Source organism: Elephas maximus, chromosome 19 (assembly GCF_024166365.1).
Source record: "Elephas maximus indicus isolate mEleMax1 chromosome 19, mEleMax1 primary haplotype, whole genome shotgun sequence".
Lineage (NCBI taxonomy): Eukaryota > Metazoa > Chordata > Mammalia > Proboscidea > Elephantidae > Elephas > Elephas maximus.
The window spans coordinates 46,359,775-46,382,033 of NC_064837.1; the positions used below are offsets into that span (position 1 = coordinate 46,359,775).

Below are 22,259 nucleotides of genomic sequence, written 5' to 3' on the forward strand. Positions count from 1 at the left end.
GTGGTTCCGTCCGCCCCACGCTCCGCCCCTCCCGGCCCGGGGGCCCCGCCCCAGAGAGCCGGCCGTGCCGTTCCGCACCCCGCCCCCGGGCGGTGCCGTCCCGCCGTCACCAGGCCGTGTCCTCCCCGCCTAGATGGTACCGCCCGTCCCGGGGAGGCAGCGGCCGCCTCGCCCGCCCTCCTCCCCGGGCCTGACGGGAGCCGGACCGAGCCGAGCTGGTTGCCGCACACCTCAAAGCCCTGCGGCGGAGCGGGGAGGGGAACGGGGATGGGTAGGTTTCGCTGTGTACCACTGAAAGGGGTTCCCGTCCGGGCCCCCCAAAGCCAAGGTTTGGCTCTTTCCCCCAACCTGACGTGCTAAGATGGCGGCCGTACCGAGGCACCGAGAGGGGAGGAGGGGCGGCAATGCGAGGAGGGTGGGACGTACCATCCCCACCCGGGGGACAGAGTAGGAACGCAGCAAGAGGAAAAGGAAGTCCAGCCTGGAAAACCAAGGAACGGCCCCCTCGCTCCACCCAGGCGTGGATCTACCCACTCCCCTGGGCCTAGGGCCCGGTCCGCCCGCAGGGCACGCCCCTTCCTCCAGGGCCAATGAGAGAAGCCGGCCGGGAACCCTGGGTTTTATGAATGGGTCTGACACTCACCCACCTGCCGCCAGGCCGCCTCCCGCCAAAGGGTCGTGTTAAGAGGCCGCTAGCACCTTAGGACACCCATCCTACAGCCGAGAATTATAACCGTCTTATTCTCTCTAGCTCATTTCATGAAATCTTTGAGTAAACTGCACACGCTTTGTTACATAATTCATCTTGGATGAAGATATCTCCGTATATTTAGTACAAATTACCCGTCAACACTGTTTTGTGCGGGATTTCATAAAGTCGGTAGTCTGCACAGAGATGGCATAGTTGCTCTTTAAACAGTTACAAAAATAAATGTAGCATTTATTGCCAAGTAAAATAAAAGCAATTAACTCTAAAATAGGGAAGTAGGATGAGGTGATTAAATGAATAACAAGCCAATGTTACATTCTGGGGAAGACTTGGTTTTAAGTATGAAAGTGGCTGACATCATAAATGCTCAAAAACATGAATCCTCCCAGTCATTCTAGTCAAGAGTGCCTAGAAGTTCCCTAGTCAAGTGCCAACTCCTAGTGAAAGAATAGAGGAGAGAAAGGAGTGAAGACAGGAGATTGGTCCCTTGAGGATTTTTTTTTTTTAATATCTGACTAAAAAATTGCCAACAACTTCTGAAATCCTAAAATTGTAATAAGGTTACTACACGATAAAAGGGAAACCATGAAATAAACAGCTTCTACTTTATTTTCTTTTAAGAACTCGGGTCCACATTGGTAATTTGGTCCTGACTCCTAAAATCCTTTGACTTTACCACTGCACTGACCACATTAGAGACCCTACACAGTGCTGTGTGAAAGGACAGATACACTACTTCCTAAACCAGCCAGATTCAGAGAGAAAAAAAAAAAAACTGACTGCCTTACTGTACTACTCACTAGTAAGGTTCAGTGTGATTCCATTACATATTAAAGTACTTACCAAACAAGATATTCTCACAGAATTAAAATGTTTTAAAAGCATGTAAAAATTATACTTTCGCACATATACACACTACACTTTTACAGTTCAAAAGAAAGACCAAACTTGAGTTTAACAGTCCATTCAGAGGTTTTTTTTTTTTTTGGTATGATTTTCCCTTCCAAATGGTTCTTCACTCTTCCTTAACCTGACATCAGTCTCACATTATCTAACGAATCAAGTGAATCTTCATTTACCCCAGCTAAGCGGTATATTACTACTAAGTGCAAGCTACCTGGGTGACTCTGGAGAGAGAGGTTTCTGAAAAGTCCGGTCTACAGAGGTGGTGGAATGGGCCTGGACACACAGGTGGTCCAGGTAAGTGTGACAACCCCAGGCAGCAGCCTTCCAGAGCAGGACAGGTACTCACACCAAGACAGTTACCCATCAAAAAACTCAGTCAAACTCACTCTACACCCAGCCAAAGCTCCTGAGGGACTGACAGGTCCCATAAAGCAAGTCACACCTGTTCTCGGAGGGAGTGAGCTGTGCCAGGAATCGATGGAGGAGGGTCACTTTGAACAGTGGTGGTCTGACATCTTTGGAAGAAGTCATTTGAACTCTTATAAAGAGAATTTTTAAGGGGTCAGCAGCCTCCCTGGAAAACTCAGGAAAACCAGCAAGAGAGGGGATGACTTTCATCTTTTCATAAAGTTCTTCTCCAGAGCTACTGAAGTTCTCTGTAGAGAGTAGATATTTCGCTTCACCCGATCCTCCAGGGAGGAAGTAGATGCGCTCTCTAGCTTCATGCGGCTAGGAACAAAAGGCAAATATAAGTCAAAACCATTTGTTTTCAATTGGTCAACTGTCGGGCAGAATTCAAAGAAACAGGTTGCTAGCCTTAAAGCAGCTATATAAACACAAGCACTTTTAAGCCCACGTAGATAACGTTCAAGTCACTCCATCCGTATCTAAATTTGTTTTAAATAGTGTCCGTAAGGGGAAATTTACCTGTTTTGGAAAATAAGTCAAGGCCTTTGGAAAAGGGCTTCCTGAGCCATAAATTCTTATTTAAAAGGAAGGCCTCGGAGTTTTCAGTGATTTAGAAAATACCAATTCCTTTCTCCTCCCCTCCTCAAAAACACCCCACTATCTGACCAGAAACTGGGAGTAGTAACAGAAGCCATCTGGAGGCTGAGCTCAGTGCTGGGAGCAGTGCTCTCTCCGCACTGGCACAGAAACACTGAGAACACAAAGAGCCAGCTGCCAAGCTGCCTACTGGAGCTCGTCCCCGTGAAAGCCCCTGGGTGGAAAGGAGATGCACTAACTGGATAAACTTCCCGTCCCGGGAGTCCAGCTTCTCCAGCCTCTGCTCCCGCTCTTCATCCTTCATGTGCCTCTTGAGGATGTTCAGCCTCTCTTCCTCCCGCCATTTGGCATTTTCCATCATTTCTTGCCGTTTTCGCTCTAGTTCGTCTGCTGAGAGTTTTCTGTTGAACACAAAACCATTCTATCAAGTCTTCTCTCCCAGCAAAAAACAAACAAACGAACAGAAATAGCACAGGGAGAACAGAAACCAGATAGAACTCCAGGATCTCCAGCTCACTGCTCTTTCCAAGGAAACGCCCAGTTCAGGGTCAAGCGCAGCATAAGTTTCCTTCCTTCTTAACATATTGGTCAAGGGGTTTCATCCAAATTTCAAAGAATTTTAGTAAAGGATTTCATACTCTCAGTAATCTCTGAAATAACTATTCTGAAACATTAAATATGAGATAAATTGAAAACTAATCAATAGCATAAACCTACAGCAATTATATCCCAACGACTTACAGAAGCTCAACAAGTTACAGAATAAAAGATTAGGTTATATACGTGACTGTTGACATCTACCATCTATCTACCCATTGGAGATGCTTAGAAATTCATGAATGCAGCCCATGAGTACCCCACTTCAGGGTGAAGCTAGAGGCCAGAATGCCTGAAGAATTTAACTTAACCTCAAAAAGTAACAGGTCGATCTTCCCTGTCACTTGCTCCAAATAAAGTTAGAGAGCCAGAAGAAGAGAGATGAAGCAGCTCCATCACTGTTTAACAATGTCAGACATCCAAATCCACTGCTTTTCAAATGGGTGTGAGGTACAGATCCCCCTTGTAAAAGAACAATAATTATCGGAGCTCCATAAGGGAGTGTGAACCCTGTTCAAAAACTGCACTAAATCAAAGCTACAAAACCATAAAGAGAATGGGAGAAGAGAGAACATTGGATAAGTGATGTCAACAGATTGTTAGAAGATGGACATGGACGAAGGAGTGGTGACTACTTTTACAGATCAGAGAAAGCTGAATCCTAAGTGCTCATACTGATGAGAAGCAAACGGATTCACGATGAAAATGCAGGGCAGGCTCAGGGACAAGAGCCATCGAGTACCAGGAAGGATGATGGTGAGGTACAGGGCTGAAGACAAAGGAACTAGTTTAAAGGCTCTATAAGGAGCAATGCCCAGCCAGGGGAAGCCAGAGGACAACTCTCCCCAATTTCTACCGGAGACATGAGGTTCACCCTTGGGAGAAAATGAACCAGGCAGGAGGTGAGAGGATGCAGAGGTTTCAGGCACTGCAGAGGGGGCTGGCAGGGCCACCAGACTGCATAGAGGGGATGAAGAAGTCCACATATTCAACACTGACACCTGAGTCCCCACTGGGATCTATGCTGCCTCCCAAATGCCAGCAGCCAGACTTATAGCCCGTCATCAGGCAACCAGATGATTTTTCTCTCAAGAAACTGAATGGCCCCAGACAAGAGAACCAAAAATACTGAGTCCTAAGTGTCCCTGAGCCAAAAGGCCAGTAATTAGCCAATCACCAGTATACAAGCCCTGCTCATACATATAGTATGTTCAGCTTTTTTTTCTTTTTCTTTTTATTGGTGATCTTTTTTTTTTTAAATTATAACTTCCTCTAGCACCTGGTAACCACTCATCTACTTTTGTCTCAATGCATTTGCCTATTAGAGATATTTCAAATAAATGGGATCATACGACAGTTGATCTTCTGTGTCTGATTTATTTCACTGAGCATAATGTTTTCAAGGCTCATTCATGTGGCGGCATGTAGGTCAGAAGACTGTGCTTTATGGTATATTTTTGTACTATTTCTCTTTCAAAAAATACAAAATATAAAGCAGGATCTGAAAAAGCACAGTCATGTAGTGACCAACAGCCTTAGACAAAAATATAAAAAAATACACTCATTAGCATTCCCAAGGACAGCATGAATGACAGCACAGCCAAAGAACTGACCCCAAGCCACCAACAGAAGATAACAGAAGACTAAATTATGTTCAATAACCTCTGTCTGTGAAAGCAGGGAAATATGTAACATATCTTAAAGATTACCAATCAAAACACTTAAACCTTTTTAAAAAGTTTCCGTTCCCTGAAAACTCAGGGAATTAGACAATTAAGAGTTGAAAGGGACCTTAGGGGTCCGCCTCTTTTCTAACAACATAGTGAATACAAAAGACATTGTAGACATCAGTGGTTCTCAGTGTTGGCTGCAAACTGGAGTTTTACAAAACTCTGAAGCCTAGATCTGATGTAATTGGGCTGGTGTATGGCCAGGTAGTGGACTTTTTTTTTTTTTTTTTAATCTCCGCAGGAGTCTATACATCCCACTGGGGAGTAAAACGAAGTTCACAAAGGTTGCCCGCTTCATCCAAACTTCTACTAAGAGCAACCTAGACCCTCAGGGACAGCCTACATGGGCACAGCCAACCCTCCCTCCTCAGGTCCCAGGGATGTATGCCCCTGTCTCTGTCTGACCCCCTCCCCAGACAAAAGCACACAGTCAGCCTTAGGATGTCTGCCCTCAAGGAGAGCATCTTGTTTCCCTTCTAGCTGATGCCTCAAGAAAGGAATATTCTCTTAAGAAAAGCTTCTCTGCGGAAATCTCTGTGAGAATTAACATGTTCACGGATGTTGAGAGACAAGTCACTTAGTCAATTGTTCATTAAGTCAAAACTACTTATTTTGTCCTTACGGTTTGCCTGGCACGACACTGGGACCAGACCACTAAAAGCTGGCAAGATGAGTAAAAGTTGGTATGGTAAAAAAGTGATAGAGATTATCCATCGCCCTGGTGTGAGCCACTCTTGGACTCAGGCCTGTAGAGTTTAAAGGTAATCTACTGGGCTCCTGATTTACCTGGTGTATCCGGGAGCATGCCGCCTTTGGTAGACCTCTTTTTTAGGTGATGGGCTCTTAGTTCGGCCCCTCTCTTTCCTGTTTCCCTTAGAATTGTGCCTGTAATGGACACAGAGAACAGAAGGCAGAAAAGCCTTTTCAATACAGGGGCTTATATTATGCTCCTCAAACACTGGAATAAGAGCTAATAGTCTCAAAACTATAATCCAAATTGAGGACAGTAAAGGGCAGAAGTGGAAGTGAAACAAAGGCACAGGGATACATAAGACTTGATATTAAACTGACCCTAGAGATTCCATTAGCATAATACAGTAAAAGCCACAGAAGCCAGAACCTGTGTAAGGCGGAAACATGTCAGAGAAGGAAAACTTGAATATTTTCCACTAATGGCGATAGAAGACTGCACCCTGTCAAAGGCGGGAGACTTGCAAGACCGAGGCAATCTCGTCAAGTTCTGGCTCTCACAGGTTTTACTGTATATACCTACAAATACATCGTTCCAGGAACCTGAGCTTTAAATTGCAGTTTAAAAAAAAAATGATATAAAGGAAATAACAAAGCAAAGACATCTGGAAAAGTCGATGAATGGACATCATGGCAAGCAAATGCCTGCTGTGACCAGGTCTCCACATCCACCAGTTATTTCCCCCACTCACAGTTTGCTGGGCCTTGGAGACCGTGACCGTCTGCCTGGGGACCTAGACCTCCTGTCCCGGGACCCTGCTTCCCTGGTGCTCTTCTTGCTGGCATGTCTGGGAGGTGAATGGGAGGAGCTTCTGGACCTGGAATGGTTCTTCAAGTTGTGCACTCCCTTTGGCTCAGCCATCAGAGGACCCTGCAGTCTCTGGCTATGGTTGGAGTCCCTGATCTATAACATTAACAAAAAGTAGAAAAGTTATTCATTTAAGAAAAAAAAAAAGGGAAGAGAAAAACTATTCATAAGAAAGGCCACCAGTTCAGGAAAGAGTGTGGTAAAACAGGGAAATGAATGAGCACTGGGGCTATGTAAGACGCCAGACACAGGCACGTCAATAACCGAGTTATCGCCAAGAACCATACAAACTGATAAATGCTATTTCTAGAATCCCCTAAAAGGACACAGCCATTCAGCCATCTACAATGACTTTTTTGCTTGGCTCTTCCCTGCACCCTAATAAGGAACAAGAGCTAGAAGCATGGAGGATGGGACCAAAGGTTCACAATACAGAGGATGTACACATGTTAAAAATCATCAATCTGTATACCTAAAATGTGTGCACTTCATATAAATTATCTGCAGAGGGATGGGCAAAATGCCCAGTAGAGAGCCCAAATGCCCTCTTGGAGGTTTAGCTTCTCTGTTCAGAGGGCCCTCAGCCACAGTAAGAGGCTCCGGGAAAAGAGTCGGCCTATTCCCCAGTATCCCCGGCCATGCCATCCACATGATGTTTGATTGGCTGCTAAAAATGCCCTACAGCCAAAAACGTTGTCCAGCTGGCACATTCTACATCCACCTCTTTTGGGAAGCCCACATCCCTACCTGTAAGCCATATCCAGTGGCTCTGGACAAAACGGGGGAGGAATTGGCCATCTTCTTTTGAGATCTAAGAGATCAAAACACACACCCAAAACAAATGATGAAAACACACACACTCATTGAAAAAGAAACTGCATAAAGGTCCAGTTTAAATCTCCTGTGGTGAAACACACTTCCTGTTTCCCGTGTGACCTTTCCTAGTCCTGTTCCCCTCCCCCAGCTGTTACTTGGAGTGCTCTACTCTATTTGGACCATCTTTGCTGGAAGATCCATCAGCATAGTCATGTTTTTCCTGTGAAAAACCGTGGGCCTAGCTTCTCAGCCCCAAGCCCTGAATACATTCTCCTCTCACCTCATGCTGCTATTCTGGGGACTAATAGTGAGTCAGCAGCAACAATGACGACTGCTCCCATGGGGAAGACACATAGAACAGGCCCAGATGGGCCCATTAATCCATTAAAAAGAGAAAAAAGCTGACACAAAACCCAATTCGGTCCTGGAGGAATCACACCAAAGATGTCTGACCTAAGATCTACAAGGCTAACGTCAGCGCTCTTAGGGGTCTCTCTCCAGCAGCATGCTACCCACCCACATTTAACATTTCCAAGAAAGTCCAGGGCTAGATGGCAAGCTCTGTGGGCACAGGGCTTATGTCCGAGTGTTCACCACTGAAACCCCAGTGGCTGACAATTCCCAGCATAGAGCAGGCATTCAGTTAATATCTGTGGAATGAATGAGCGAACGTGCAAGTGAATCAATGAGGGAGGCCTGTCTCCACATGCTCACCTCCCCCGGCTACGCTCATCCTCGCTACTGGAACGCTCACTGTTCGAGCTTCGGTGCTTGTGTTTCTTGTGCTTCTTTTTCTTCTCCTTCTTTTTCTTCTTCTCCTTTTTTTCCAGACTCATTTGCAACTAGAAAATGCCCAGAACATGCCCACGTAAGATTCTTGAAACCCTCCCTCAGTCCCCTTTGAGGATTTTGCTTGTGTCAAGCAAAATTGCCTGACTATATGCCTCTGGGTCTACTGGGGTCCAGGACATTATCAGGGGTTCCCTGACCACGAGTGAAAGGATCTCAACCCTGGTTGTACACAAGCCCGGCCTAGACTACTGAATAGAATCTCCAGTGGATCAGATTCGAAATTTGTGTTTTTAAACAGTCCCCAGAACCACTGCCAAGTAGTTTCCATTGTATGTCAGAGTAGCTCAGCTCCACTGAAAGCAAGGCTAATCTTTACATTTTCCTTACCAGCTGCAGCAAGAAATACTTTCATGCCACATGAAAGCCCTAGAGGCTTTCTATATCACAACCAAGGACACACTCTGAGATTCTGAAGATACTAAATGATCATGCTTTCTACACAAGCATATTCCATACCCCTCTTTTTCTGGAAAAATAACAGCACATAGTGTTTTGTCCGACCAAAAGATATAAAAGAGGAAATGAAGCTTAATTAGAATTGCATAAAACCACCAGATGATCTCTAGCAGACAAAAAGTGAAAACACCATTCCGTTTTCCCTCTTGTAAGGGAAGAGTAAGTAGAGAGAAATTCTCATATTAAGTAGCTGGAAGCTATTCTTGGTGCTTATTTGCTGCACTGCTTACCAATTCTTTGATTTTCTTCATTTTCACAGGATTATTCAATACCTCTCTTTTTTTCTCTTCCTCCTTCTTCCTAAAGAGAGGATATTAAGAAAATCATGACAATTTCTTTGGCAAAGGGGATTAAGTCATTGTACTCTCCACAAGTCTATACAGCACTCTTTATTCCAAATGCACACTGACAGGTTCTGCGCTGAAGTCTGCTTGATGTTGGGGAAGTCAGAAATCTTTCCCAGGCCGGTGTAAGAGATTGAATTTGGAGGGGGCAGGAGGAGAGTCCAGACTGGTTCTCCTCTATGCAAGAAATAGAGCTTGGCCTGCTTCTTGACAGGCCTCATGCTCAGGGATCCCCAACTGGCTGGGTAAACGAGTGTCATCCTGTGTGTCAATTGCTTATTGAAAAGCAATATCTCAAATACTACCTATGCTGTTTAGCATGATAACCAGCTAGTAAATATAAAGAGAGGATTCCTCTTTTGAGAAGTCTTACTCCCATATACTGCTAGTAATAAATCAGCCAGCCTTCCTGGGGAACCATTTGGCAGCATTTATCACAGCCTGCTCTTACTCTTTGATCCCCCAAATTCTATCACTAGAATTTGTTACTGTGAGGAGATAATCAAGGAAGGCCACTACCAAGTTGTTCATACTCTAACAATGAAAATTTGGAAACAAGTTAGGGGTCCAACAAGAAAGTATTAATAAAATAAATCATGATATATCTGTATAATATGGACATTAAAAATGATGTTACAGAAGTATACTTAGTGACACAGATGTTCAAAATATATGATTAGGTAGAAAAAAAGAAATTCTTAAAAAATATGCACAGTATGATCCCACTTAGTACCTCAGGAGCAGCTGGACTTTAATCTGTTATATATTAGGGTTTTAAGCTAGGTTCTAAAGTTTCTTTTTAAAGGATTCTGCTGTCAGAAAAAAAGCAAGGGAAGACCTGTGCACTCACTTAACCAGCTCTATACATGTCAGCAAATCTGCAAGAAGCTGCTAGCCTTTCTCATCTTGCTTCTGCCCCCTATTTTTATTTAAAGGCCAAGAGTAAATGAACAAATGTGGACTAGACCAGTACCTCTGCCAGTATCTTTCCATATGGCCTAGATCAGGCACATTTTTTTTTTTTTTTTAAATAATTTCTATTGTGCTTTAAGTGAAAGTTTACAAATCAAGTCAGTCTCTCACAAAAAAACCCATATACACCTTGCTACACGCTCCCAATTACTCTCCCCCTAATGAGACAGCCTGCTCTCTCCCTCCACTCTCTCTTTTCATGTCCATTTCGCCAGCTTATAATCCCCTCCACCCTCTCATCTACCCTCCAGGCAGGAGATGCCAACATAGTCTCAAGTGTCCACCTGATCCAAGAAGCTCACTCCTCACCAGCATCCCTCTCCAACCCATTGTCCAGTCCAATCCATGTCTGAAGAGTTGGCTTCGGGAATAGTTCCTGTCCTGGGCCAACAGAAGGTCTGGGGGCCATGACCACCAGGGTCCTTCTAGTCTCACTGAGACCATTAAGTCTGGTCTTATAAGAATTTGGGGTCTGCATCCCACTGCTCTCCTGTTCCCTCAGGGGTTCTCTGTTGTGTTCCCTGTCAGGGCAGTCATCGTTTGTAGCCGGGCACCATCTAGTTCTTCTGGTCTCAGGATGATGTAGTTGCTGGTTCATGTGGCCCTTTCCTAGATGAGGCACCTTTAATGGAGCCTCCTGCCCAACATAAGAAGCAAATGGAAACAAGTCCTCTTGCATGGCAGATAAGAGCCCAGGGGAAACCAACCGTAAAGCAGAGACTGAGTGGCCTTAGCACAGTCTCAAAGCGTCTCTGTAACAAAACCCTCCTCCTTACCCCTCATCAGTACCTGATAATGAAGAGCGGGTCTTCCCGGATTTTGCTGGCCATGTCAAGAAGGGAATTGGCACCAGATGGGGCAAAGATAGAACCTGGGAGAAGTCCAGTCTCAGAAGAACACCCTGCCTCCTTCTCCTCCATCTTCTCAAAAACGTATTTGTCAATGGGGCGCCCCAGTAGGTACTCATCACGGTTCACCATCCCACCGGGACCCTGGTACATCCAGTCTAGTTTTTCTTCTTTTTTCCTGGTTCAAGAAAAAAAAAACAAAACACCAATTTTCATATGAGAAATTACCTGAACTGTAAACTTTCACCTAAAGCACAGTAAAAAAGAAAGAAAGAAAAAAAAATACAACGAAAATAGGCTCCTGCAAACCTACACACAAAACCTGAACGTAAGGGGTAGATAAACACAGTTAGTCCGAGCAGGACTCATTCTACTGGCACTTTCCAAGGGTGAAGCACGGGACTCCATGTGGCACGCAAGCTTGCCTACATGCAGCTTGTAATTTATTAAGGTGGTAATTCTCTTACACACAAAGCAATTTATGAGGAAAACAATGTTCTTTAATCTAGAGCAAGGATCCTTGCTCAGGGCTTTTTGAGTCTCTTTCAGAAAGTCTTTATGTTATGCTTTCATTCAAGGGTAATCTAAAACAATAAGCATATTCTAGATCATTGTATTATCAAGAACAATTTCAGTGATCACATACACAATTGTATTTATTGTGTTTTTTTTGTTGTTGCTTATTGTCACTTGGCACCAGTGGCACTTAGGGGGATAATGAGAAGAGAACAGAGATAGCCTAGTAAGTAAATAATGCTTTTGAATAAAAAAAGGGAGGGGGCAGATTATGTCATAACATCTTGTCCAACAAATATATGCCAGTGGTTCTGGGAGAAAAAAGGGCTGCAACAATTGAATCCTCACACAACAGGCAGTAAAGGCATAATGAATTCATAAGGGCATGTGGTGATGCAGCCCGTATCATATTCATGATGGAAACACTGATGCCATTTCATCAAAACAATACCAGCCATAACATTACATTTTTTAAAATTATTTTTTAAATTTAATTTGTGTATTTGTTTTTGTTTTAAGGTTAATAGGACAGAGTAGAGCTGCCCCACAGAGTTTCCAAGGAGCGCCTGGTGGATTTGAACTGTTATAAGGATAGAGAATTTCTTTCTATTGCGTGCTTAGGCATTTTTAATAAAAACCAACACTGGATGGTCTATGACCTTTTAATTTTTTTTCCTATCAAAAGAATCAATTTGATTAAAACTACTGTCTATAAAAAAATGAAAAATAAAATAAATACAAACAAAAAAACCAAAAAAAAATCCCCAAAACCTATTAATACCTAAGAATTGATTCTGAAGAACAGTCTACATCAGATCCTAGGGAGGTCTGAGGAGGAAGATCAATGGTGATTAGAATACTCTGGGAAGCTCACTTACCTGAGAGGTAGTACAGCACAATGGTTAAGAGCACAACATTGGAAGTCAGGCAACATTTCCATACCAGCTCAAGGGAAATTAAGCCAAGTAACCTTTCTGGGACTTGGTGTTCTCACCTCTAAAATGGAAATAAAATAGCACCTACCTCACAGGGTTGTTGGGGATTAAATAAATCGACGGATTTTTTTTTTTTTTTTAATCAAGGTGAAATTCACATAACATACAATTAAGTGCATGGATTTTTAAAGTACTCAGAAGACTCCACGGCACAAAGTACTAAATAAATGTTAGCTGTTCTTTTTGTTATTTATGTATGTGTTTGTCTGCCAGCAAGTTTAGACAACTGCTTAATTACCATGAGTCCAGTGTTTGATGTTCCATGGCAATGGATATGGAACTAGGCGGTAGTTTTTTTTTTAAAGAAAAGCAGGTCTTAGTGACTGGGTGAGGGAATTTTAAAAGGACACATCAAAGGTGACTAAAGATGACTCTTGGGACCATGCCTGACACTAAAGGTTGGGAATGAATATTCGCCTATTCGTTTGCAGACATTTACTCAATGCCCTTCCTATGTGCCAGGCAGATGAGTAAGACCAGAAGAATGAAAAATATAGAGGCAGCTGAGATGTTTATAGGCTACTGGATGAGGAACATAGGCGAACAAATCACAAAACGGTGCTCCCGAGAGCTGGCACATGCTGAGATGAGGTAACTCTGGGACCCAAAGTAGAACAGCCTGAAGTTTGTATGTAACAAATTTGGAAGTATCAGCACGAAATAAATAACTGGTAGCAGGAAAACAAAGGAGCTCTTCAAGGAGAGAATAAAGGGGAAGAGCAGCGAGCCTTGGAGAGCATTCGCAGTTAAGGGATGAGAAGATGGAAGCTAAGTAAGTGAAGGAAAGAGAAAGGATGATATAAAGAGCTTGAAGGACCAGGAACTTGTAGGCAAAGGAGGAGAAAGTTTCAAGGCTAATGGGGTCAAATACAGAAGAAAAGATACAAAAAATGGAGACAGACACCTCCATAAAACAGTATTTGCATGGCTCTATCTAGTCTTAAAAAACCATAAACCAAACCTGTTGCTGTGGAGTCGATTCCAACTCATGTTGACCCCAAGTGTGTCAGAGTAGCACTGTACTCTATAGGGTTTTCGATGGCTGTAATCTTATGGAAGGCCCCTGGGTAGCAAATAGTTTGCTCACAGCTGACAACCTAAAGTTTGGCGGGTCAAACCCACCCAGCAGCACCATGAAAAAAAGACTTGGTGATCTGCTTCCGTAAAGATTACAGCCAAGAAAACTCTATGGAGATGTTATGGACTGAATTGTGTCCGCCAAAAATATGTGTTGTAAATACTAACCCCTATACCTGTGGTTGGAGCCCTGGTGGTACAGCGGTTAAGAGATTGGCTGCTAAGCAAAAGGTGAGCAGTTCAAAGCCACCAATTGCTCTTTGGAAACCCTACGGGGCAGTTCTACTCTGTCCTATAGGGTTGCTATGAGTAGGAATCGAGTTGACAGCAACGGGTTTAATTTTTTTTGAGGGGGGGAGTTTATACCTGTGGTTATAATCCCATTTGGGAATGGTTTTTCTTTGTTATGCTAATGAGGCATTATTAGTATAGAAAAAAAAAAACGTTGTCGAGGCGATTCTGACTCATAGTGACCCTATAGGACGGGGTAGAATTGCCCCATACAGTTCCCAAGGAGCACCTGGTGGATTCAAACTGCTGACTTTTGTTTGGCAGCCATAGCACTTAACTACTACACCACCAGGGTTTCCATTAGTGTAGAGTATGTCTTAAATCAATCTCCTCTGAGATATAAAAGAGCAGATTGAGCAAACAATCAAGCAAGCAAGCAGAGATGGGGGAAGACAGATGCCATGCCACATGAAAATCACCAAGGAGCCAAAGAATAGAAGCTGAAAACAGACAAGGACCTTCCCCAGAGTGGACAGAGAGAGCCTTCCCCTAGAGCTGGCATGCTGAATTCAAACTTTTAGCCTCCTAAACTGTAAGAAAATAAGTTCCTGTTTGTTAAAGCCACCCATTTGTAGTATTTCCGTTATAGCAGCACTAGATAACCAAGACAGGAACAGTTCTACTCTGTAACACAGGGGGTTGCTATGAGTCAGAATCAACTGGACAGCACAAGACAACAACAACAAATCTTATGAAAGTAGGTCATCAGGACTTTCTTCTGTGGTGCCAAAGTGCCAACCTTTCGATTAATAGCCAAGCACAAACCATTTGCACAATCCAGAGAATCTAGTCTTAAAAAGACCCAACTAACCAGTTCTCTCAGGCCCTTTAGTAAGAGAACATGTCACACAGCTGAGATCCAGGGCCACAGGATTTGGCTTCTGGTTCCACCACTAACCAGCTGAGTAACTCTGGGTAAATAACTTCCATGCACTTTGACATCCTCATCTCTACAATGAAGCTAATCACGCCTGCCTCTCCTTGTTACTCTGAGTTTTAAGTTTCTGGGGGAAAGCCACATAAAAACAAAGTGATCTACAGATTTTTGTTGCTGCTACCATTAAGGATATAGACCAGGTGCTCAGTCTAGGCTGCACATTAGAATCACCTGGGGAGCTCTTCAAACATACAAATGCCCTTGTCCATATACCCCCTGGCATTTGAGGGAGTCAGCTTGGGGTTGGAATTGCCACCATCCTAATTTTAAGCTTCCAAGCCCATTTTGTGCAAGGGTTGAAAAACACGAATATAGACCATTGTCTAGGAAACATCATTTCCTAACATCATCATTAAATGCTAGAGCAGTGCTTTATTGCAGAGAGACTTGGAGATTTAGGATAACACATGTATTAAAGGTTTCTATTTGTTCTAAGAATGTTCTAAAAGAGACACATTACAAACATAGAGGATGCTCTGAGCCACAGTAGAGGGAAATTGTAAAAGAGTTTTTATTGGTGTTTTATTTGATAAATTATTCTAAAAGCAAGATACCATGCAAAGAACTACACAAACCTACCAGATGGACAATTCTCTGTCATATTCAAGCACATTATCTAAATACACCCATAGGAAAGACAGACAAAGAACCCACATCCTCACCTTTGTGTTTTAATGTTGGAGGCTATGTGAGGGGGCAAAAACCAAAAGCGTAGCCATGAACAACTGCCTCCTCTGCCATGAGACCATAAGAAAGGGATGGTGCTCGGCTACCATTACTGAACATTTTGATCAAAGATTCTATAGACGAATCCTGATCAAAAGGGGGAAAATGCAGGCCAGAATTTCAAATTCTCATGGAATCCAGGCTTTATGGAGCCACGGAGGCCGGAGGAACCCCCAAAACTATTGCCCTGAGACCATTTTGTTTTTAAATAATTTTTATTGTGCTTTAAGTGAAAGTTTACAAATCAAGTCAGTCTGTCACATATAAGCTTACATACACCTTATTACACACTCCCATTTACTCTCCCCCTAATGAGTCAGCCCGCTCCCTCCTTCCAGTCTCTCCTTTCGTGACCATTTTGCCAGTTTCTAACCCTCTCTACCCTCCCATCTCCCCTCCAGGCAGGAGATGCCAACACAGCCTCATGTGTCCACCTGATACAAGCAGTTCACTCTTCATCAGCATCTCTCTCCAACACATTGTCCAGTCCCTTCCATGTCTGATGAGTTGTCTTCGGGAATGGTTCCTGTCCTGGGCCAACAGAAGGTTTGGGGACCATGACCACCAGGATTCTTCTAGTCTCAGTCAGACCATTAAGTCTGGTCTTTTTATGAGAATTTGGGGTCTGCATCCCACTGTTCTCCTGCTCCCTCAGGGGTTCTCTGTTGTGCTCCCTGTCAGGGCAGTCATCGGTTGTGGCAGGGCACCATCTAGTTCTTCTGGTCTCAGGATGATTTAAGTTTCTAGTTCACGTGGCCCTTTCTGCCTGAGGCCATTTTTAAACCTTAGGCCAAAAATAATCCCCTGAAGGCTTCTTAAAACCAAACAATAGTTTAGCTCAACTAGTGAAGAACGTCTGCCTTGAGCATTATGCTCTTTTAAGATCTAGCCACATGCTACTGGTGAGGAGTGAGCTTCTTGGCTCAAAGGTACAAGAGACTATGTGGGCAACTCCTGTCTGGAGGCGAGATAAGAAGGCAGAGGGGGATAGGAGCTAGTTGAACAGACACAGGAAATACCTGGTAGAGAGGAGGACTGTGCTGCCTCGTTGGGCAAGAGCAGCTAGGACTACATAGCAAGGTATGTATAAGTTTTTGTATGAAAGACTGACTTGATTTGTAAACTTTCACTTAAAGCAGAATTGAAAAAAAAAAGGTATATCTATATGGGATCGAACTGACAACAACTCAAAAGATTAGATAGGAAACTCAGGGGGCAATGAGTTTATGTTAATGGGAGAGGAACAACTCAAAAAAGGAGGGTGAGAATGGTTGCAGGGCTCAAAGAATATAATCAATGTCACTGAATTGTACATGTAGAAACTGTTGTGCTGTGTATATTCTCAACAAAAATAAATAAATAAAAATCAAAAGAATATAAAATCCCCTTCCCCCATTCACTGCAGATGAGCAGGATGAGGGTCAGCTACAGGGGGTGCATCTGACTGCCAGTTCTGAAGCCGTCCAGCTACACTCCGACCTCACTGGTCAGGCTCTACAAAACCCAAACTTCTGACACGCCAGGCACATGAAATGTAACAACGTGCTGAATAAAAACTTCCAAATAATCTGTTATCCTTCAAATTAGTAGGAAAATAAACTCTTAAGACTAAATGGCATTCAGTCTAAAACTGCCATTTTAAAATCAAGGGTTCATAAAATCTAAAACTTCATGTATCACAATGTGTGTTCGCCTTATAAGCGGCTCAGGAATTAATTCTAATGTGTGGAAGATCTTTTATTTACATTAAATTATGTAAAATTATTTAACGTGGGTCTATGGTAAAAAATGTATATATATATAAAATTTCAATGTCTCATCCTGCTTTATTTATTAATGCTCTAGATGTACTGTGTTATGTTTAAAAAATCCAAAACTCCATTTCTTTTTAAAGTCCCAAATTTCATACTTAAGTCAGAATGACCTTCTCCCCCATCCACTATCCTGGAAGAACGTGATCTTTTCCCTGAAATTCCATAATGCCATTTCCATGAATTGAAACTAAGTCTCACAAAAAAACATAAATATCACAAGTCTTTGTGTCATAAAATTAATAAGGAAAAGCCCTTGCATATCCAATGGAGAAAGTATCCCATACATCACCACGAAGACCTGCCTGCGAGGGCATTAAGAAAAAGCAGAACAATACTACAGATTACTCAGTTGTAGTCTATCTGTTGTTTTGTGTTTAATTCTGATTTAGGAATGCACTGCATGGTTTACGTTTCTTATTTTCTTAGACCACATTTACTGCCATCTCCTTTTATGAGAATGGGTAGGGTGATTATTATCTGCTACCTCTAAATCAATGGAGTCCCTAAGTGGCACCAACAGTTAAGCACTCAACTAACAGACGAAAGTTTGGAGGTTCGAACCCACTCAGATGTGCCTCCAAAGAGAGGCCTGGTGATCTGCTTCTGAAAGGTCACAGCTTTGAAAACCCTATGGAGCAGTTCTCCTCTGCACACGTGGGGTTGCCATGAGTCAAAATCGACTCGACAGCAACTAACAACAACTACCTCTGAAACACACGAGAGGAAACCAAAGCAGGGTAAAACTGAGTAAGGTTGTTCATAGTCACACAGCTTTTACCGACAGACGCCATCTGAATCTACATCTGACTTCTAGTTCACACATTCTTCCCTGGGACCTCACTGCCCCCTAAAATAAGCCTGCAGTACATAAACACAAAGCAGGACTATGAGTTACCGACGCATTCTGAGAGGCGAGGTAAAGGCAGCCTGGGTTTTAAGTTATCTTCAATCACAGTTATTGATCAGTCACCTACTATGGGCTTGGCCTACACCAAGTCCTTTACCTGTTACTTGATCCTCGACAAACCTTAAGGAATTGGGTATTATATCACTCCATGCTTCTACTGAGGTAACCAAGACTCCCAAACTCACTCCCAGTTACACAGCTAATACATGCAAAGCCAGGCTTAAGCCCAGGTCAGTCTGGGGCCAAAGGCCTTGCTCTTAATCACTCAGCTCTGCTGCAATGAGACAAGTAGGATGATGCATCTGCAGCAACTCCCTACACAACAGGACACCCCCAGCCCAAACTGCCCTGCTGCCCCTCAGCTTCTGGCTTACTTGACGGCCCCAACATCCTCTGCATAGCGCTGCATCTCTTCCCGGGCCCTCTCCTCTCGCAGCTCCCGCTGAAGCTCCTCAATCTTCTTCCGCTCCGCCTCGTGCTTCTGCTCGGCCTTCCACACTTTCTCCACATTGCGGAGGGTCTGCGGGTGCCAGCTCTTCTTCAGATTCTGTGGTAAATGAAAGGAGGGAGAGAATAATTTGGGAGTGGGTGGGTGGTGAGTATAACTGGCTCTGCCTCATTCACCTCGCTGTACCCCATTCATGCCAGGGCAGGCACATAAAGGACAAGGAGTCATTAAAATGGCAAGGTTTGTACCCAATAATCTCCCACACATCTGGGAAGTTTTTATTCAAGTCCATAAAGTTACAGAATCAGATAGGTCTTTCCTGGGTTCCCTTCAAAAAGTTTTGACCTTGAAAACATATGAATCTGACTTCTACTGGCCATGTCTGAGGTGGGGGTTGGTGATGACCATACAGGAGGAATGCGACAAGGAGGTGGAAAGGTATATATTCTGATAGACAGGAGAACTCAAAGCACCTTTGGACATTCACTGGACATTGGTGGACATTCACTATTATGAACACAGCCTTCTTTTCCTTGAATCCACTTAACCTGCCCTAAACTTACAGAGTTTACAACCCCACATAGTACCTCTTTCAACCTTCAATGTACAAGTTCTCTTTTTTTCCCTTACCAGGTAACTCCCCTTGGTTCTGATCTCCCTTTCACCTTCAAGGAATGCTTCTCCTCTTCCTCCACCCTATCAATCACTGTTTTAATTCGGCTTCCCAATCAGGGAAGGTTTCCTGGAGGAAGTAACATCTAAGAATGATTATAAGATAGCCCAGTGATATGGGAAGGGGAGAGTAAGGGTAGATTTCTAAACAGAGGGAACAGCTGTATCCTGATATGCAACTCAGGACCCAGTGGTGAGAAAGAACATAGAACGAATAATTCAGCATGGCAGGAGATACAGTGTACACTGACATGGAAGGGGCACAAAGTGAAGTCAACTAAGAAAGGAACAGATTAAGGGCCTTATAAGCCATGCTACAGGGTTGGACATTATCCTGTTGACAGTAGGAAACGCTGAGTAGTCATAGGCAGTTGAGTGGTATGACTAGATATCATGTGAAGAAGGGATTGGAGAGAGCCAAGACTGGAGACCAGGAGACCAGCTAAGAAGTCTAAATGGTGAACACAAGGTATCTGGCATGAGGAAGGTCAATGAGAGTTCCCTTTTGTCTTTTTCTTTCTCCTTCCTTGTCTTTCCTTCCCCTCATTTGGTCCATCCTTCTGTTCTTCCTTCCTTCTTTCCTTCCTCCCCACCTCTCCTTGTCCTCCTGATCCTCCCCTCCTCCCTCCTCCTTGCCTTTTTCCTTCCCTCTTCTCTCACTCTTTGCTATTTTTGTTTTGCTTTAGGGGAGGAGGTTAAATCTGGCAAGTCTATGCTCAGGTTAACACATCCTTAACTTGGGTCATGTCATCACTAAATAGATTAGAGCAGTAGTCCTCAATCATAAACGTTTTGTCCCCTAGGACATTTGACAATGTCTGGAGACATTTTTACTTGTCACATCTGGGGGAGGGAGGTGCTACCAGCATCTAGTGGCTAAGGCCAGGGATGCAGCTAACACTACAGTGCATGGACAACACTCCCCACCACTCCGCCATAAACACACACCAACACATTATCCAGCCTAAAATGTCAATAGTGCTAAGGTTGAGAAATCCTGGATTAGAGCTTCCCTGTGCCTAAATAGTGTAGTGCTTAAATGCTACAGCTGCTTATCCAAAAGGTTGGCAGTTCAAACCCACCAGGCGCTCCTTGGAAGCTCTACCGGGCAGTTCTACTCTTGTCTATAGGGTCGCTATAAGTTGCAATTAACTCGAGGGCAGTTGCTTGAAGAAAACACTAAATTAGACAAATTTTGATAGTCTTAGAACTCCCTTGAATTGATAATACCTGACAAGCTCTGATAGAACAAATTACTTGGGCAGGTGACTAAAGGGATCTATTTGCTAATTCAATTAGTTGACTTTCAGGAGGTTAGTATTTTCCTTATCTTGCAACACACTCTTGTGGGTACGCATACCCTATCTAGGGCCTTACCCGTTGCTGTCTAGTCGATTCCGGCTCACTGCAACCTTATGTGACAGAGCACAACTGCCCCATTGGGTTTCCAAGACTGTAATTTTTATGGGAACAGAGTGCCACATCTTTCTCCCACAGAGGGCCTGGTAGATTGAGCCACCAACCTTTTGGTTAGCAGCCCAGCACTTAACCACTACGCTACTAGGGCTTCTTATTTGGGATCTTAGCCTCCTACAAATAAACTACACAGTTTAAGAGAAATTGCCACATAACTTAAGTGCTATGAACTCAAAATAAAGCTCTGTCAGGACAAATCAGGATACAGCATTGAAGGACAAACCAGGTAAGAAAGGTGGACGTGAAAAAGATCCCTTCAGACTTAAAGTGGACTCCGAGGCATAGCTCAGGGACTGGGAGACTGGGGCACCAACCACCCCTGCTATGGCTCAGGACAAGACTCTGAACTCCTAATTGTGGAAGAGCGATGTGTCCCAAAATAAGACATACAAAACAAAGTCTACGTGATAAGGCCTCGATATCTGCCTGCTTTCCAAGCAATGGTTCCAGCGGCCACCCTCCCCGGCGTTCCCAGAATTTCCAGCTGGGAGTCCCACCACCCTCTCCCCTGCCCCCGCCGCCAACAAACACAATCACCTGCCGCGGTTGGCGACACACCTCGCACACCTTATTCAAGAGTATCGCGAACCGAGGACCGGTCCCCCCCGAGGCCCTAGCCTTCCATCCCTGTCTTCACGGCTACGGTCCCCTCCCCTCGAAACCAAGGCTCGGTTGCCAGAGTTATCCACTCCCCGCCAATTTTGGACTCCAGCCCCAGTGGGTCTCCGGCCTCAGTCCTCCCCCGCCGAAACCTTTCACTTACCAGGTCTCCGCCCCCCATGTCGGTGAAGACTTTTCCTCACAACGCGGAAACGGAAGACTCAAGAACGATCGAGAGGAAACGCACAGAATAATTCAGGTACGACCTCCCGGAGTGTGGTCCCGGAGGCTACCGACAGCTACTTTCACTGACCGATACAGAGACCACTTCCGGGAGTGCGTCATATTTCCGCGTCTGCGTCGCTGAACAATGGCGTTTAGTACTCTCCGTCGCGCTATATGACGGTGACGTCACGCAGAGTTTGAGGTCTTTATGTTGTTATCTCTGTGATCACGTTTTGGCCACTTCGGATCCGTACTGCAGCTGTTCTCCTGGACTGTCAGTTTAAATGCCACAGCTCTGTTCAGTTACAGAAGCGATGGGCCTCTCCCCCGGTTCTGTTGCCATGACAGTGCACCATGGCCTCCTTCTCGAAGCTCAACTCAGTATCTCCCTGGCTAGACTCCGGTGTGCACCAGCCCAGGCCACCTCCCCACTATAATCCGCAACATTCACACACCCCGGTTCTCCAAAGCGGCTTTTCAAGCCAGCGCTCTATTTAAACCTCGACCCACGGTCAACCCCTTACTTCAGGCCTACTTTACAAAAATAAATAGAAGCCATCAGGCCGAACTTCCATCAGCCTGCGTTCACCAAACCCGCAGAATCTGCCAATGTCCCCATTTTCTTTCCTTTCAGTTACAGTGGAAGAGGCGTGTCTCCTAAGGCCCGAATGCTCATCTGTGCTCTAGATCCCATCCCTCCCATTCTGGGAGACCTCCCTATTGCTTGATTCCTCCTTCCTATATCTTCAGTCTCCCTCCATATTGGTTCTTTGTCCTCAGCA

The 22,259-nt window shown here is 44.2% G+C and overlaps 1 protein-coding gene across 1 annotated transcript; it reads right to left on the reverse strand.

Annotated features, from left to right (window-relative positions):
* Positions 1-41: 41 nt before the first annotated feature.
* On the reverse strand, positions 42-21,594 carry CWC25 (CWC25 spliceosome associated protein homolog). Its single transcript, XM_049860126.1, has 10 exons — positions 21,416-21,594; positions 18,431-18,603; positions 10,735-10,971; positions 8,860-8,929; positions 8,036-8,163; positions 7,253-7,316; positions 6,390-6,601; positions 5,734-5,832; positions 2,860-3,021; positions 42-2,344 (listed from the first exon to the last, which is right to left on the reverse strand). Exons 1-10 carry the CDS (start codon positions 21,431-21,433, stop codon positions 2,230-2,232), a joined length of 1,278 nt encoding a protein of 425 aa, XP_049716083.1. The 5' UTR covers positions 21,434-21,594; the 3' UTR covers positions 42-2,229.
* Between the last annotated feature and the right edge of the window lie 665 nt (positions 21,595-22,259).